General features: G+C 41.2%; 1 protein-coding gene across 1 annotated transcript; it reads right to left on the bottom strand.

Moving 5' to 3' along the window:
• Window positions 1-125: 125 nt before the first annotated feature.
• On the bottom strand, window positions 126-13337 carry LOC134219211 (protein takeout-like). Its single transcript, XM_062697903.1, has 3 exons — window positions 13085-13337; window positions 715-1086; window positions 126-649 (listed from the first exon to the last, which is right to left on the bottom strand). Exons 1-3 carry the CDS (start codon window positions 13155-13157, stop codon window positions 351-353), a joined length of 744 nt encoding a protein of 247 aa, XP_062553887.1. The 5' UTR covers window positions 13158-13337; the 3' UTR covers window positions 126-350.
• Between the last annotated feature and the right edge of the window lie 5073 nt (window positions 13338-18410).

The raw sequence follows: 18410 nt of genomic DNA on the forward strand, positions 1-18410 counted from the left end.
AACTCTCAGATAAGAACCAGCCGTAAGCTGAAATAGCTCAACTTTGTAACAATTTTGCATTCAGATAAAAATCTTTCTAGTATATGATTTTCGGACATGACGATTATTTAAATAATAATCCCGGGTTTCAATAATTGCGTATAATTAACAGCTCACAAAACATTCATTGCTCATGATCACTCAGAAACACATCATACTTTTTCACATAACCCTACCTAAGAAACATTACTAGAATTATGAATCTCTTGTAGTACTCATATATAAATCTGATACAGAATAAATATATTACAAAACCTTCATAAAACCGGAAATGTTACTTAGGTATCACTATATTCCATACAATCCGTAAATCACTGGAACAGCTCGTCATACGGAACCTTGTTGAATACGCCGGATATCACCGACTGGAAGATTTTAACGAATGCATCGATGATGGCTGGTTTCAGTTCCTTCAGAATATCCTGCCAGTTTTCGTTCAGAAAAACGTTCATGTTATCTCCGAGGGCCTTATCTCCGTTGAACAGATTGGAGAAGTGCATATGGAATCGGGTCGTGTCAAAGGTGGCCTTCAGTTTGTCCAGCTGATAAAACTTTTTGCCTTCCCGATCGACGAGTTTACCGGTCCACTTCAACTGGATGTGGATGTTCTCTGTATCAGATTCAACTGTGATCAGCATACAAGATATCGAAAAAAAATCAACGCACTAAACTCACCCATGGTCATGTTACTCCTTCCTTCTCCTTGGATAGGCAAAATCAACACCTTGCCGTTGATTTTGTATGCACCGATCAGGGTCGTAAACGGCGCCAAAATTCCGAGCTCCATCTTGGTCGGGTTGGCGGTGAAGCCATTGGCTTTCTTAACGACACTCTGCGAAAGTCCCGTTAGGTCTACATTTTTGAAATTGAGCACAATGTTGATCGGTCCGTTACCGCCCTGAACGATGTCCATCTTTTGGATCTTCAGCGGATCCAACGAGACGAGATCAATTCCAGGGATACCGACGGAATGTTTGGTGAACGTTGTGCCTATTCGCTCAACAATGCATTTCTGGTCGTCTTTGGGACACAGCGTGTAATCCGAGGCTGTGGAAAAAAAAAATAAGAAGAGAATTGAGTTATTAGTTGGAAAATAAGGAGTTTTAAGTTATCCGACAAAGCTTTGTGAGACTTTATTAAAAATTACCCTTTTATTGAAAATAACCCAAAAAGTTATGAATTCATTTATTTGTGTTACTGTTTTAAATAAAACTAATAAAACTAATCAATTTGTATTCTCACACATTCTAAGGTTCATAAAATTCGTAATATTCACAAAAACATGAAAAAATCCTTATGAACGTTTTAGAAAATTTATTGGTTTGACTAGCAGACCCGGGGAGGGGTCTAAAACCATCTTAAAAACCTTCCCCAGCCCCAGAAACCTCTGCATACAAATTTTCACGCCGATTGGTTCAGTAGTTTCCGAGTCTATAAAGTTCAGACAGACAGAAATTCATTTTTAAGTATACAGATTATGAATATTACCACTTCTTGGTTTATTTGGTTGTTGTCGTCATTATAAAAAATTAATTTAATTTTAATTTAAAGTCGGAGAACTATCAAAAAAATGTTAAATTCAGAATAAAAATCATCTTTGTAATATAACGCAGTTCATAAGCTAAAATGCGCAGTTGGTATACCTCCATTACCTACTCACTTATCGTCTAACAACGCAATAACAATGTAAATTTGCTACACATTCTTTGAATCGCATAGGGATGAGAATTTTATCCCACCAGATGACAGCAATAATTACCGCCAGCAACGACTTGCAAGTAGATTTGATATCCAGCAATTCTGCTTGTGTTAGATACCGAGTTAGTATGAACGGACTTACTCGATAGGCATCATCCGGTTCATATTACATTCAAAAGGAGCAAAAAAGAACACTAAATATCGTTGCCCTGTAACTGCATAAGCAACAACATCTGCAGTTACTGATGTACTGCGTTTTTTTAATCCGTCATTAATTATTCGTTCGCATAGAGGCATGATATAATCATAAATCATCAACAGGTAACAAAAACCACCTGTACTTAATGATGTTTGATAAGTTAACGTTGGAATCTTTCTTGAAAAATAATTAATATGTTATTTGGTGAAAAACTAACTAATAATAAACTAAAATCCAGGTAAACGAAGCTTAGATAAGGCGTTTTTAATATCTCCTTGATTAATACGTGCACCAGATTTCAAACTTCAAGGTACACGAAAGGTGACAGAAATCAACACGTTTCGTGTGAACTTGAAACCATAATGTCTGTTAAAAATGAGAATTTCTATTTACATGACAATCATTCCTGTACATGTTGGAAATATTTTCGTAATTCTGTATCATATACCAGAGGCATTCTTTCGCATTTCTATACAGGATATTGCAGCAGTATACCCTTGTCAGAGAAAATTTCTTTGAATCTCCGAATTCGAATTCTTTCGGATCACCCCAAAAAAAATTCCTTCTAACTTTTGAATTTCAACTAGAAATACTCTAAAATTTCAACAGGAATTTCTATAAAAATTTCACAGCCATTTTCTTCAAATTCTTACAGGAAATCCTTTCGATCTTATATGAAAAATTGCATCTAATTTTCACAGCAAGTTCCAAGTTCCAGTTCAAACATTCAAAGGAAATTCTTCAAGCTTCACAGTAGATTTTTTCAGTTTTTCTCAAGAAAACTCTTTAAATTTCTACAGAAAGTTGTTTATAAACTCCTCCAAACTTCCACATGAATTAAATTTTAATTTCCATTTTATATTTCTATGGATTCCTGAAAATTCTTCCGAATTTCCGCACGAAACTTCTTTGCACCATCAAAAAGGTATTACCTACGGAAATCCAAATATATAACGAATTTTCTACCGAAATCTGAAAAAATCCCTGTGAGAATCCGAAGAAATTACTTGTGGAATTCATACTATTAGGTGTATTAAAGCGTGTGACTCCGCTACAAAACTAAGCTAAACTTCTTTTGATAAGAAAATAATTGGCTCAATAATTCAATCTTTTTTTTGTTTTAACAAACAAAGTGGACTTATCTGAATGGATCGAAGCATGCATATACGAACCCAATTAAAGAACGTTTGATTCACGTGATCTATTCATAGTTTTAATCCTGTTGAAAAAAACTCATCGTTATGACAGTTTTAGGCATTTGAATATTAAGTGGTATCAAAATGAATCTGCAACGGTCTGCTCCTCGCAAAACTTGAATCACTGCTGAATTTATTCCGCATAATATCGAGCCGAAATATTGGAGAATGTTCCAGATGAAACGTTTATTTTCGTTTGTCTGTGTTGTGTCTGATGAAATAGGACTGCTTGTTTCATCATGGAGCAATATTAGCACCAGAATTGGATCTTGCATACATGTATTAATCCACCTAAAAGGCAATAGGGCCTTTTAGGTGGATTGAAAGATTTCCCTAACAAATTGTGGAGACAATTATGTGGTAAATCCTAATGATTTTCCAGGAGTCGTTGGAGTCGTTTGTGCGTTAATTGTCAGTAATAGTCCAAGTAAATCAAATAAAAAATCCGCTAACAACTCTGTGGAATTTCAAGACGATGATAATGGAGGGGATGATCTCTTTTTTTAAAAGTAAGAGTTTGCTCAGAATAAGACAATCAGGATGTGGTACATCCTTTGAATGTAGCCAGCTTCCCGGAATGAGGCAATGGTGAATTTAATCCATTCTTTCAAAATAGGCTTTGACTCGGAATAAGGGATCGGTGGATATGATTCCTCCTTTGAAAGTAGGCGTTTGCCCGGATTGAGGTATGAAGGATTTAATACTTAATTCAAAAGTAACTTTTTGTCCGATATCAATCAAAGGGAAATAATTTTTTTTTTAGAAGTAGCTGTTTGCCTGAAATGATGGATCCTTTCCTCGGAAGTAGTTCTGCTGTTACATTTGTCCGTCCTTTCCTACCATCAGCCTACATTTATCAAAACATATCCTCGTTCTACTTTATCTTTGTGAAAAAATAAATCGAGTAACCCTTTCTCTCTCAAAGTTCCAAATTATGCCAAAAGACCCACTCTTTTGTCGCATTTAAAAATTATGCCAAATATCCGTTACGCCAAATGGCGTATAGTTTTCATAGAATTTTTAAAAAATATTGTGCAAATTAAAAAAAATAAAGTGCCGAGAAGTTCCGAAAGAATGTTCCATGGAAGAGTATCAAACAATATTTAAAAAACGCTGTGAGGAAAGGAAGAGGTCTGCCAATCATTATTTTTTGTATTTGTTTGAGTCATGCTTCTAAACACAATAAAGATATGATATAAATGAAATACTATTCCTATTGCGTTGGAAATTTAGAAGAAGGAATATGGAAGAAGCATACAGGGGTTAGGCAAAATGATTGAGATAGGCAAAATTTGGCCCAAATTCAAATCCTTATAACTTTTTGAAAAATTGATGAAATTGGACAAAACTGGAAGCATTCGACGGCAAATTTAGTCAAGATTTAGGAACATGCATGGTCACGAATACTGGCCACCGGACACCGGAGATGTTCCGGATTTTCGGAGGCCATGTCAAAAACACATTTTTTCTGCCGCTCGTATTTTTGTGTGGTTTGAAGTTACATCGATAAACACTATTTTCCTAGAAACTAGATCTTATTGAAAATTGAATGCGGGCGGTTGCGCTAAGATCGGTTGATAAACATCCGAGATATGGCCATTTCAGTAAACCTGGTTCCGGATACTATGGTCAATTATGTATATCCTTCCAATCACGTATATATTATCCGGTACCATATCAATATTGGTATCAAACTTCAAGATTTTTCATGAAGATGCTTCAGGAAGCATATTCAGGATGATCAGTTGCTCTGACAACTCTGTAGTAGGTTCCAGGTGCCCCGGGGGAAGTGGCCAATTTGAAAAACGTTCAGAACCCTATCAATATGGGTATCAAACTTCAAGATTTTTCATGGAGATGCTTCAGGAAGCATATTCAGGACGATCAGTTACCCTGACCACTCTGTGGTAGATTTCAGGTGCCCCGGGGGAAGTGGCCAATTTGAAAAACGTTAAGAACCCTATCAATATGGGTATCAAACTTCAAGATTTTTCATGAAGATGCTTCAGGAAGCATATTCAGGACGATCAGTTTCCCTGATCACTCTGTGGTAGATTTCAGGTGCCCCGGGGGAAGTGGCCAATTTGAAAAACGTCCAGAACCCTATCAATATGGGTATCAAACTTCAAGATTTTTCATGAAGATGCTTCAGGAAGCATATTCAGGATGATCAGTTGCTCTGACCACTCTGTAGTAGGTTCCAGGTGCCCCGGGGGAAGTGGCCAATTTGAAAAACGTTCAGAACCCTATCAATATGGGTATCAAACTTCAAATTGTAACCGTAACCGCCAAAATTGTACCGTGTGGTAGTTCTCCTAACAGTTACAACTCGTGGTTCATTGGCCTCAACCACCACCTCCATTGGCTTCCATCTGCACCCCACCATAAATAGTCCGCAACACCTTCCATTCGGAAACTCCAAGGGCGCGTTGGTCATTCGCCAGCAACATCCAACTTAATGAGTATTGAGTATTTGATATGGTTTCGAACATTTTGCAAATTGGTCACTTTCCCAAGACACCGGGAACCTACGAGTGGTCATGACAGCTGCTGGTTCTAAAATGCATTTAGAAGTATCACCTCGAAAAATCTTGAACCATATTGATAGGGTTCTGAACGTTTTTCAAATTGGCCACTTCCCCCGGGGCACCTGGAATCTACTACAGAGTGGTTAGAGCAACTTATAATCCTGAATATGCTTCCTGATGCATCTTCATGAAAAATCTTGAAGTTTGATACCCATATTGATAGGGTTCTGAACGTTTCTCAAATTGGCCACTTCCCTCGGTGCACCTGGAACCTACTACAGAGTGGTCAGGGCAACTGATCGTCCTGAATATGCTTCCTGAAGCATCTCCATGAAAAATCTTGAAGTTTGATACCCATATTGATATGGTTGTGAACGTTTTTCAAATTGGCCACTTCCCCCGGGGCACCTGGAACCTACTACACAGTGGTCAGGGTAACTGATCGTCCTGAATATGCTTCCTGAAGCATCTCCATGAAAAATATTGAAGTTTGATACCCATGTTGATATGGTTGTGAACGTTTTTCAAATTGGCCACTTCCCCCGGGGCACCTGGAACCTACTACAGAGTTGTCAGAGCAACTGATCATCCTGAATATGCTTCCTGAAGCATCTTCATGAAAAATCTTGAAGTTTGATACCAATATTGATATGGTACCGGATAATATATACGTGATTGGAAGGATATACATAATTGACCATAGTATCCGGAACCAGGTTTACTGAAATGGCCATATCTCGGATGTTTTTCAACCGATCTTAGCGCAACCGCCCGCATTCAGTTTTCAAAAAGATCTAGTTTCTAGGAAAATAGTGTTTATCGATGTAACTTCAAACCACACAAAAATACGAGCGGCAGAAAAAAATGTGTTTTGACATGGCCTCCGAAAATCCGGAACATCTCCGGTGTCCGGTGGCCAGTATTCGTGACCGTGCGTGTTCCTAAATCTTGACTAAATTTGCCGTCGAATGCTTCCGGTTTTGTCAAATTTCATCAATTTTTCAAAAAGATATAAGGGTTTGAATTTGGGCCAAATTTTGCCTATCTCAATCATTTTGCCTAACCCCTGTATCTTCAACTTTTTCATCCCTATTTTCCTTGTTGACATTACAGCTCCCACTGTGATATTGCCACCTCACAGCGAATCCACAAGCACTTCAACAGTTTTGAGCTTCTAAGGCAAGTCACCATTTTTTCATATGCTACAACATAAGGCGAAGACTACCCAACCCAGGGACCGGGGATTGAACATTTTCCACCATGATGAGGAAGGCCCTAAATATATCTTCCTATATATGACAGACATGGATTTTCTTCATTTCTTAAGCAAATATGATCGTTATCATTTCCGACGGATTTTTATAATATTTCTTCATGCAAAAATCACGAGTTAAGTTGAGTAAATCATGAAAAACTAAATCCTGACATAAATAATCAAGAAATCTCGTGGGATTCCAAACAACCTTGATAAGTTAAAAAAAATCATTCCATTAACCATTCGCCGTAAATGGAATGAAGGATAAACACCAGTACTGCAAAAAGTCGTGATCATAAAAAGACAGAGAGCAAATCGCCTTATTTTATCTCAGGCGACCAAATGAAAGAATCGTGGGATCTTTGATCAATTTCACAGGAAGGATGCTTTTACCTTTCTCGTACAACTAAGTTGTACCGAAAGGCTATCATTTCTCTCCAAATTCGAACTTTTGATAGAAGTCCCGGAGACCCATAGTGTTATATACCATTCGAGTCAGCTCGATGAGCTGAACAAATGTCTGTCTGTCCGTGTTTTTTTCCTAAGCAATGGAGAGGGAATCTGTTCAACAGACATCCTGGGTTGTCCAGGAAGTGCAGGGTTACCTCCAACATCAAACGAGGGAGGCAGGACTACATTCCCGACCCGCTAACCCGTTTCCATTGCCGCCAAGCCCATCGTCCCTTCGGTACAACCAGAAAGTAATGCTTCAAAGGGGGGCCAATGCACAACGCACCCTCGAGGTTAGCTGCGTGTCCTTGCAGCATCGAACATCGTGAATCGCTTTTTTAGAAGAACACCATGGTATCGTGCCAGCGCATTGCCGGCTTTCCAGGTGGCCTTACCACGCCCTATGTCCTCGGAAGGTGGGAAGGGTCGACTTCGCGCCTGCTTCCCTCTACACGACTGGTATCAAGAATGATGATGCCGCGTGCACCTCAAATTGACCTCTCTCCGATAGGGCCTATTCGCCAACACAAAGAGGGACTTGCCGACGCGGTGCCTACGCCTGCCCCAGTCTTGACGAGGACCCCTTTCCGTCCTCGGGCTCGGAACCCGCCCGGTTCACCGACGCCGCAAAAGCGACGATACCATGTTGGTTTTCGCGCGGCCACTTGTTCGATAAAAGGATCGAGTTCGACCACAGCATGACCTTGGACCACCTCTTGTTTGCGCCTGAACTAGCCATCCTTGAGTCCACGCGCCACCTTCTGTGTACCTCCGAGACGATTTGGGGGATAGCCGATAAAACGGCGTTCCAGCCAACTTCATAATACACATCCTCCGAACTAGGTTGTCCGGGGTAGTTTCCAGACCACATGTGGCAAGCATGTGGTCACGCATTGCGCGAAAACGTGAGCACACGAACAACACGTGTTCCGCCGTTTCCTCTAAACCTGCGCACACCAAACACTCGGGCGAGGCCGAGCAAGCCAGCTGCGTTACCTGCACTGTGATTTTGCAGCACGCTTAAACGCCGGGCACATCGAACCCCCCATGGGGTGCTTGCTGTTCACAGCTTTGCTGGAACAAATCAAACAATTGGGAGGGTTCGTGCAGCATTGTGCTTTATGTCCCTCCAATCCACAGCGTCGGCAGAGATTGCTTCTGTCAGGGCCTTTGCAGTCCCATTGCTTGTTCCCCGGTTCCAGGCACTTGAAGCAAACTTCGGGTTACTCGTATATGCCCACAGGGCACACCGACCATCCCACCTTGACGCTCCCTAACTTGACTAACTTGGAGGCGTCCGCTGCAGATAGCCGAACCAATGCTACCTGTGTCCCTGCCGGACCTCTCCGTAGCCGAACGGCTGCGGTGGGCGTCTTCACTTCACACTGTCGCCGCAGTGCCGTGACGAACTCTTCGACTTCGGTGATCTCGTCCAGGTCTTTAACCCTTAGATTCACCTCCGTCGTGAGTGCCCTCACCTTGACCGTCTCGTCTAAGACTTCCTCCGCCCACTTCTTGTAAGCGGCACCCTTTTGCGAGACGCCCCGCTTCAGCTCGAGGGTCATCTCTCCCATCCGGGTACGTCTTATTCGACGTACGTGGCGCCGAGTTTACCGAGCTTGACGTTCCTCCTCATCGCCTTCAAGACGTCCGAGTACTTGGTCTCGTCCGCCGTGATGACTAGGGCATCTCCCCTGGAGCGATTGGCGCCTACCCTAGACTTCTTGCTACCCTCATTCGCCTGGGCTTTTTTTTCGGCCATTGACGTCTTCGGTTTCCTATTGTTCTTGACCAGGTTCCAGGAGGCGACATCCCCCTCTATTTCCCTGGTCTGGTGCGGCTGAGAGCTCTCAGCCTGCCGTAACCCCTTACCACCGTCTTTCCTGGATGGACGGACCTTTCCAGGTCCTTCCTCCCCCGGGTTTGGAGGTACCTGGGCGGGGTTCAGCTTCCCAGCCTCACTACCCTTGTTCGGGGTAGTAACCCTCCGCGTTTTGGAGCGGCCCCCAGGGAGCTCATCCCCTGGAGACTGTCTCCCCTGTTTTTGTGTCTGCTCCGTTGGAGCAGTGACCCCCGACGTGCCCGCGAATACTTGAGCCTCAGTCTGGGTAGACTTTGGCACCACCGTCTTCGCTGGCACGCCCTCGGTCGATTCGACCTTGCCCGAGTCCGCGAATCCTTGGGCCTCAGTCTGGGTAGACCTCGACTCCACGGATTTCACGGGTTTGCACTTGGCCGTCCCGACCGCCCTCTCCAGCTTGGCGTCCAACATCGACTTTCGAAGTTTCAGCAAGCTCCTCTTGAGGTCCTTACTGATATTATGCTTCGATGACGCAAAGTCGATGATGGCGTCCAGCTGTACCGTCGCCATCTCGAAGGCCGAAAGCCCATCGCGTTTGCGGTTCATCGCCTCCACAAGCCATGGGCCGTCCATAACCTCTACCGGCGTAGCCGAGGAGAAGGTTAAGTGACCCACGCTGGCGCTGCGCACCGAGCTGCCGACTATTGCCTCTGGCCTCCTAGGCGGAGACCTGAACAACCCACCTCTTGCGAAGGGGTTGTCGCCTACACTACTACCACTAATTGAAGAATTGACTTGGTTTTCCATTTTGGTCCCACGAGTTGCTCGGGAAAAAAGATCCACCAAAAGGAAACACCACAAGTGTTTCGAAGAAAGAGATAATGAAGAGAATTCATTCTCGGCATTTATGCCAATATATCAGAGGGCTAGATATGTGCAATACTTATGCAAAGTAGCTAATATTCCAGAGGGGGCTAAAGCCCTCACTTGTCCCCTGTAGTTACGCCAAAGGGCATTACTACAACGTGCAGTGCAACATAGTAGCGTAAATTTGTTTGCGTTATCTTTCGCGCACGTAGCAGCGAAGTAGTTACGCAATTAGCTCCAGAAAACTTAAATATAGATGAAAATCGGTTACTAATTAAAATAGCGATTAGTCAAGATGCGGTGTTCGTTGAATAAAAGCTCTTGAGAATTGGTTTCAGCTACGAAGGGATATAATCAAGCTCACTCGGCGGTAGGGGCAGTTCATCATCGCTGGAGACCTGAACGCAAAGCACCACCGTCTCAAACCGGAACGGAGTCGTCTGGTCCAACGACGAACTAGAGGGCCACTACATCATCCTGAACCCTGACAGCCCTACCCGGTTGACACGGTCCGGGGCCCACGCAACGCTCGGCATCTTCATCACGAACATGCACGATCACATCTCCCAGCCGGTCGTCTTCCAGGAGCTCAGCTCGGACCACTACCCGGTGGTGGCGGAAGTTGGAACTTCAATGAATCGGCACGAGCTAAGCCGGTGTACTATCATCGAGTCCCGTTACGCTGGGATATGGATACTATGAAGTAGTGCGTAACGGTGTAAATCCGGTCATATCGCCAGGCTCGGTACAACACTGAAGCTGACAATATGACGTCCCTAACCCCGAATTCCAAGGTGTCAGGCGACCCGTGCTGAGGGGATGAATGGCCTGGGGGGTGAAACAATTAGCCAGGCAGTTAACGGAGCCTGTAATGCTGGGTAGACACTCTTCATGTTGCATTACGGAGTAAGATCTACCACACTGTGCTCTAGTTCTTACTATTCTTGTTAATACTTATGAGTGATGGTCGGAAAAGTATGGAACGACTATAATTTGCTTTTAGATGACCCATTTTTTGCTCCTTTTGGATGGAGTCAATGGAGTAAAATGGAGTAACTCATAAGAAGAAGCAAAAATATGTTTGAACTTCAGTACCGATGCATGGTCAAAATCAGTATTATCCCACTTATTGTTGAGCCGAAACTGATCGAGGGGCGCGCCTTTGAGAGTTGGTGTAAGCCATTTTTCGAAGGGTATAAATAGCGATACCTTAATCTAAAGAGGCCTTACATTAAGCTTGAGAAATATATGAATAAAAAATGACTACTTCATTTCTTCTCAATAGAAATGGAGCAGAAAGACATGTACTAAACAAATGACACGGGTATACTACAAAAGTTCAATGAAATGGACGCAGTGGTTCATCCCGAACAAAAAAAAAATAAAAAATCATCGAGTGATCTGGCAGCGGTTCCAACAGTGCGTCGACAACACCATCGATTACGAGGTGCGTCCGGAGACGCCGGAAAGTATCGGAAATTCCGAATTATTTCCCGAGAAGATTTCAATGAACTTCCGGAGAAACCAAAAAATTGAATATTTTAGCTAATCTACCAAGGGAATTCCGAAGAGTTTGCCAAGGAACTCGATTCTGTCGCCGTTGGTAAGGACGCTTAAATGGAACATTTCCTACAGCGACCCAACGATAGAATCGCGGCGACTTGCTTAGGTATGGGGGGACCTTTATGCCAAACGGGATACAATCCAACGCATCACGCGTTGAATAATCAATATTCTGATATGGACAGTACATGGAGGCGCGTAGTACATCGTAAGTGAATGCCACTATGCCCACCCGTAGTGCCCACCCGTAGTAAATCGAGGTGTAACACGCTTGGAGAAACACGTTAAGCACTACTTTCCTCCTCCTCCATTCTGCCTATCTAACTATTATTGTGATCTAAGCTCTAGTGCTGTTACGTCCATCTCAACCACGATAAATATCAGGAAATACCCTAAAGGTGTTTTTCGATGCAGGTGGCCTCTAACCCTAATTTAAATAGATTACCAGAAAAGTGCGAGGTGGACTTATTATATGAAAATAAAACCATTTCGAGAGATCATTTTTACTCCCGGAAACTTATGAAAGATCTTCTGTTCAAAAGTAAGCCATAGGCAACAACGAAAATTAATTCTGCATCTTTGCTGCACTGCAGCAAGCACAAAGTAAATGTGTAGAATACCTGCCGTGGATATACCACCAACTGTGGCACTATAATGCACAATAAGCTAATAACACAAAAAATCGACCCAAAACATGCTGACGGATAATTCTCCTCCAAAACTAGCAAAACATAATTTAAGGAAATCAGTTTTCTTTATTTTTGACGTCCTTTGCACTAGTTGTCGAACTAGTGATCCCATTAAAATTAGTATCACAACTAGATGCACCAATTATTATGGATTGCGCGGATTTTGGATACTTAATTACAAATGTTGAGGAGTTGTTTTTCGATGTTTTCCCAGAACTTCTAGAGACACTTTGAGGAACCTATTGTGCTATATGGACTATATAAATAAAACTTTTAACACTTTTAGGAAAAGAATTGATTAAAATCCTGAGAATTATGGATTATTGCTTTGATCCTGGAAGTTTATCATGAATACTTAGCGAGACAATAATGTCCCAGTATGAGGTGGCAATATTTGGAATTATTCCAGTAATGATAAACTGTTTCCGCTACTGTCTTCCTAGTCAAGATTTTGTAGCAAATGGATTGAAAATTGTTTTAAAGTGCTGTTTCATTTGTCTTGGGTTACATAGTTACTGATACATAAAAATCAACATAAATTTACACTGGGAAATTTGTAAAGAACAAACACAATCACACGGAAATGACATTGAGTCCTGGGGGTTAATATTAATCGAATGATTAATATCAATTATGGTCGCTCCAAACTATTTATCACTATCACTATGAGTTGATCCATAAATGGAAAAATCGCCGTAAAATAACTATTTACTTCTTCACATCTACTGATTATAATCAGTGGGTAATTATCCACTTGACACGATCGTTAATTAATGTATTCACTTCAATCGATACGTACGAAATTGCGCAGCCAAGCTTGTCGACAGCACTATCAACAGCGTTACAGCTGTTCCACTGACCACGACCTTCATTGGGATGTTTGAGCTTTTTTTTTCGGTACCGAAAAAGGTCCAACTCCTGTAGCGACGGTAGGTGACTGCCCTCGCGATGCGCGATCGAATAGAACAATACGGAACCGAACCTGAGAACTCGCGACCACTATGTTTAACGGTAGAACGTTGCACACTGAATAAAGTGTTAGAACCAAACGGGGTAAGTTTTATATTTATACAAAGACCAGAACGAGACCGGTCGCAGTCCCCGCTGGATCGGCGGATGCCTGGCCCGAGGGACTGTCGATTAAGGTAAGATAAACAGTGCAAAGTTAACGTGTGACGTGTGGACGAGTCGCGTCTGCCTCAAGGAGAACCTGTTGCTGGCGATAAGCGGTCAACGCCGGCGGTTAGAATTATTGGAAGCTGAATCGGCGTCGGCGGCACGCGGTAGGGGCAGGAATCTAGCGCCAGTTATTCGTCCGTTGACGGAAGACGACGCGCCAGCAACAGGGGTTAGAACTCGCGTTCTGTTCGCAGATTTGAGTTAATGTGGGGCGATAGCTCTGAAATCTATACTGATAGCTTCCTAATGCCTACCCTAGGGGATGGCGATGATTAGATTGTATCGGTACATTAAGCTGCAATAAATTATCTTATTAATTGACTTGTTGCTTCACTGATGGCCAGTTTGAGTAAAACGATTATACAAAGGAATAAAACTTGCCGTAATATTTCTTAAACACAATCATCGAAATCCATGTTAGATGTATTTATAACAATAAGGTACATCGTAATTTTTGCCTTTCTCGTACAACAGAGTTGTACCGACCCAAAAGGCTATCATTTTGCTCAAAAAAACGTGCTTTTCATAGAAGCCTTGGAGACTCATAGTATTACACAAATCGACTCAGCCCGACGAACTGAACAAATGTCTGTCTATCCGTGTGTATGTGTGTATGTATGAAAAACAATAGACAACTTATTTTTTTATTATATTTAGTAATCCAGGAGGCAATTCCAATTAATCACACTTGAATTGGATAACGTTCCTTCGTTGCGTTTGAAAGTAATAAAGAAAATGATGCATCGAACCATATAAGGTTAGTGTCTTGGATTATTGTAATATGCATGCATATGAATGCATATTGCCTATTTTGCCTTTCTCGTACAACAAAGTCGTACAGAAAGGACTTTCATTTCACTCACATACCAATACTCAGCTCGACGAACTAAGCAAATGTCTGTGTGTCCGTTTGTGCACAAAAGCTAAAAATAAAATTAGCCAACTATTTTACGCAAGTTGCATTGCATTTGAATTCGAGAAAGGCAGTATTACTACTAAGTGAATTTATTTGAGTTTTTAAGTGAAGCCAAGATTTGTAACGTAAAGTACCAAGATCTCAAAAAAACGTGGAACGGCAACTTTGATTTCAGCCGTTTTTCAATCAAATCTCTTGATTTTCTCATGGAACAATTTTTGGGATGTCGAAAATTGGATAATGAAGGCAGATTACAATTTCATGTAACGGTCACTGAGATCCAGCAGGACAGTTCCGTTCCACGTTTTTTGCAGTCGGTTTTTGGCTATCTAGCATGTTGCATGCAAGTCGTACAACTTGTGTGCAAAATTATATGGAGCAAGAGAAACGTTTGGATGAATCATAGTTTATATGCTGAAACTGGAATTCCGTAAAATTTACTCCAAGATCAATCCAAATCAAAAACTATCGCGTTTTTGGAAGTATGACGATTTTAGTTGTTCAATGCAAAAATCGACTGAATTCCCCAAGGAATTCATTCCGAATTCCCCCAGGAATTCATGCTAAATTCCCCTAGAAATTCATGCTGAATCACCCCAGGAATTTATTCTGAATTCCTCAGGCGTGAGTTATTCAAAGAATTCCTGGAGTAACTCCAAGATAAGCTTTCAGAGAGACACAAAGATGAATTTTGGAAAAATAACTCCTGGATGATCTCTAAAAGGAATTTCTGGATAAACTCCGGGACGAATTACTTCAAGAAATCCAGGAGTACTTCCTGGAGGAACTCCAGGAGGAATTCCTGAAGAAACTGTAAGAAGAACCCCTGAAAGAACTCCAGAAGGAATTTCTGGAAGAGCTCCTGAAAAAAATCTCCAAATGAAATTTCTTGAGGAACTTTAGGAGTAATTTCTAAAGGAGTTCCAAGATTTTTTTGTAGAAACTCCAGGAAAGATTCCTAGATGAACTACAGAAAGAATTACTTGATGAACTCCATGGTGAAGAATAAAATTTCTAGAGAAAAATAATTCCTAGAGGAGTTCCAGAAGGAACTCTCAGAGAAATTTGAAGAAGATCACTTCGAGGATTTCTTGGAAAAAGTTCAGCATGAAGTTCAAAAGGAACTTTTGGAGGAATTCCAAAAATAACCTATGCGTTAGTTATTGGAGGATCTCTTGAAGTCATTCATCCTGAATTCCTAAAGAAATCATTATAAACTATGTTCGCCTTAAACCATTATCCTCTGTTTGCCTTATATTGGACAAATGTGTTCAATAAAAGAAGCCATTATTATCTCTGCTCGCCTTAAACCGGGCAAATGCGCTCATTTGCAAGAGCCATTACCTCCTCTGTTTGTCTTATACTAGACAAAAGCATTCATCTTATAAAGACATTATCTCCTATGTTTGCCTTATACTGGGCAAATGTGTTCATTTAATGATGGCATTCGGGGTGGAGTCACCATTTCCTCTCTTGACTTCTGCCGGGCGAATGCATTTTCTGAATAATGGGATCATATATGCCTTTGCCTCATACCGAGCGAACGCATGAATTGAATAAATGAACTATGTCGTCTATTACTTTGTGCCGAGCAAACCCGACCAGTAGATAGTAACAGATTTATTACAGAACTTGTTATTCTGTTACATCAGTTTTTTTTATAACAGTGGTTGTTATAAAACTTGCACCATTAGTAGTTAAAATATCAAAAATTGTAACAAAATCTCTTCTACTTTTAAAAAAAATTACTAAATATGTTATCAATATAACTCGATGTGTTACATAAAAAGCGGTGAAAATATCTTATACTATAACAAATTATGTTATTGAAAAGATTATGATTATCCTTAATGTAGGCAAATAACTTTGTCCAGCTGGTTCAACTTTGAATGTAGGCTCAAGTTATACGGAAGGTGGTACCTTCGTTTTTTTTTTCAATTCCTATCTACCAAAAATGTAGGCAATTTTTTTTTGTCATAAATAAACTTAATACATTATGTTATAATCATGTTATGACGATCATGAAATTTTCTTTTCTCAATCTTTGACAGAGAATTTATAACAAAGTTATTGCAAGTTTTGTTATTTGTAACACAAATTTATATAATTGTGATAAATTTTTGTTATGACTAACTGGTCGGGAATGCATCCTATGAATGAAGGAATCTTATCTTCCCTTGCCTCTAACCGAGTAAATGCTTAAATTAAAAGAAGGAGTCATATCTTTTGCCTTCTACTGGATCTTCTGCCATCCTCTAAAAGAAGGGATCATATCTTCCCTCGCATTAAACCGAGTATTTCGCCATCTGCCGGGCAAATGTATCTTTTGGAAAATGGAACCATATCTTCTCTGATGCAACTGTAGGGGAATCTATGACAAAAGGTCGAGGGACAAAAGGTCGACAGACAAAAGGTCGAAGGACAAAAGGTCGAATGGACAAAAGGTCGAAGGGACAAAAGGTCGACGGGACAAAAGGTCGAATGGACAAAAGGTCGACGGGACAAAATGTCGAAAGGACAAAATTGGTTAAAATTGAAAAGCCATAGTATTGAGAACAAAACAAATGAAAACTATGATGTGAGTACCGTCATCGGGGGTGACACTTGGCCAAATAAGGGTCAGATTGGCCCATGTTTTCAACAAATTCAGCACAAGGAAAATGTAATATAAGACCCTTTTCGAGCGATTCAGATAGTCGACCTACAGACTCTAATTTCTACACAAAACTCTACCACTAATATGCGATATGCATAAGCACATTCATTCATTTATTTAGCTTACATCTGAACAAAAACCACTGAATCAACAATTTGACGCCACAATACACGAAATAATAATTCGAGAACACGGAGTTCTGTTTAAAAAAAATTAAACGTCTCACTACCTTCACTGTACACAACCAACTGATTTATTATCCTTAACTTAACTACATTACAAGTATGCTAAGTCTGCACTGGCTCGGTAGGTACAGGTTTGATGATCGCCCTCGATATCGTTCGCCTGGTTCTGCTGATACGCCTCGATGTTGCCAACTCCAAAATGCTGACACCCATGGGAACGTCGATGGAAATTCACAAAGTCCGGTCGGTAACGACGTTAACTCACGGTTCGATACCGCATCTCTCCAGCCTCGAATGCGCCCCACGCTCGCTAAGTCGTTTTACACTTGGTCTGCCCACCTCGCTCGCTGTGCTCCATACCGTCTCGTATCTGCCGGATCGGTAGCGAACACCATCTTTGCAGGGTAGTTGTACGGAATTCTTGCAACATGCCCTGCCCATCGTACCCCTTCTAGCTACCTTCTGGATATTGGGTTCGCCGTAGAGCTGGGCTTGCTCGTGGTTCATTGTTCGCCGCTACACACCGTCTTTTTGTACACCGCCAAAGGTGGTCCTCAGCACCCGTTTCTCGAATACTCCGAGTGCTTGCATATGCACAATCATGATTTTATCCTGAAACACTAATGCAGGATCGTTCATGCTGTGTACCATGAGAGAGATTTTTGAATCACCGAATAATGTGCATAATGTAAACTGTTATGTACGGCTTAAGGCCAGTCTTTGTGTACATGATTCAGTGTTTATTTCTTATTTAAAACCAATAATAACGTCACGTTGAATTAAAACCAATAATATTCCCATCGAATACATGGTGATGAGTGGAAAATGAATTTGACACACATTTATACAAGAGACTTCTGATTCTCCATGATCGACATCGGAATGTAATGTATAGGAATGTATAAGAAGTCGCGTTGGTGAAATAATGAATTATACGACACTGAATCAAAGATACCAAAACCAACGTATTTCACTCAAACATGCACTCGAAGCGACAAGTGTTACAAGAGCACGATCTAACAAGTTTTAATTTTTCAGTTCCCAAACTAATCAAAATCATACAATGCTCGTCCTGGCTGTTGAATATTCACCGTAAATTGGTTAAAGAACTGCCCATGAAATAAAGAAGGAGAAATCTCTGGGAAATGTAACAAGCTAAATTTTTTTTCAGAAACATGTTTTCAAACTT

Source organism: Armigeres subalbatus, chromosome 3 (genome assembly GCF_024139115.2).
Source record: "Armigeres subalbatus isolate Guangzhou_Male chromosome 3, GZ_Asu_2, whole genome shotgun sequence".
NCBI classification, from domain to species: Eukaryota; Metazoa; Arthropoda; class Insecta; order Diptera; family Culicidae; genus Armigeres; species Armigeres subalbatus.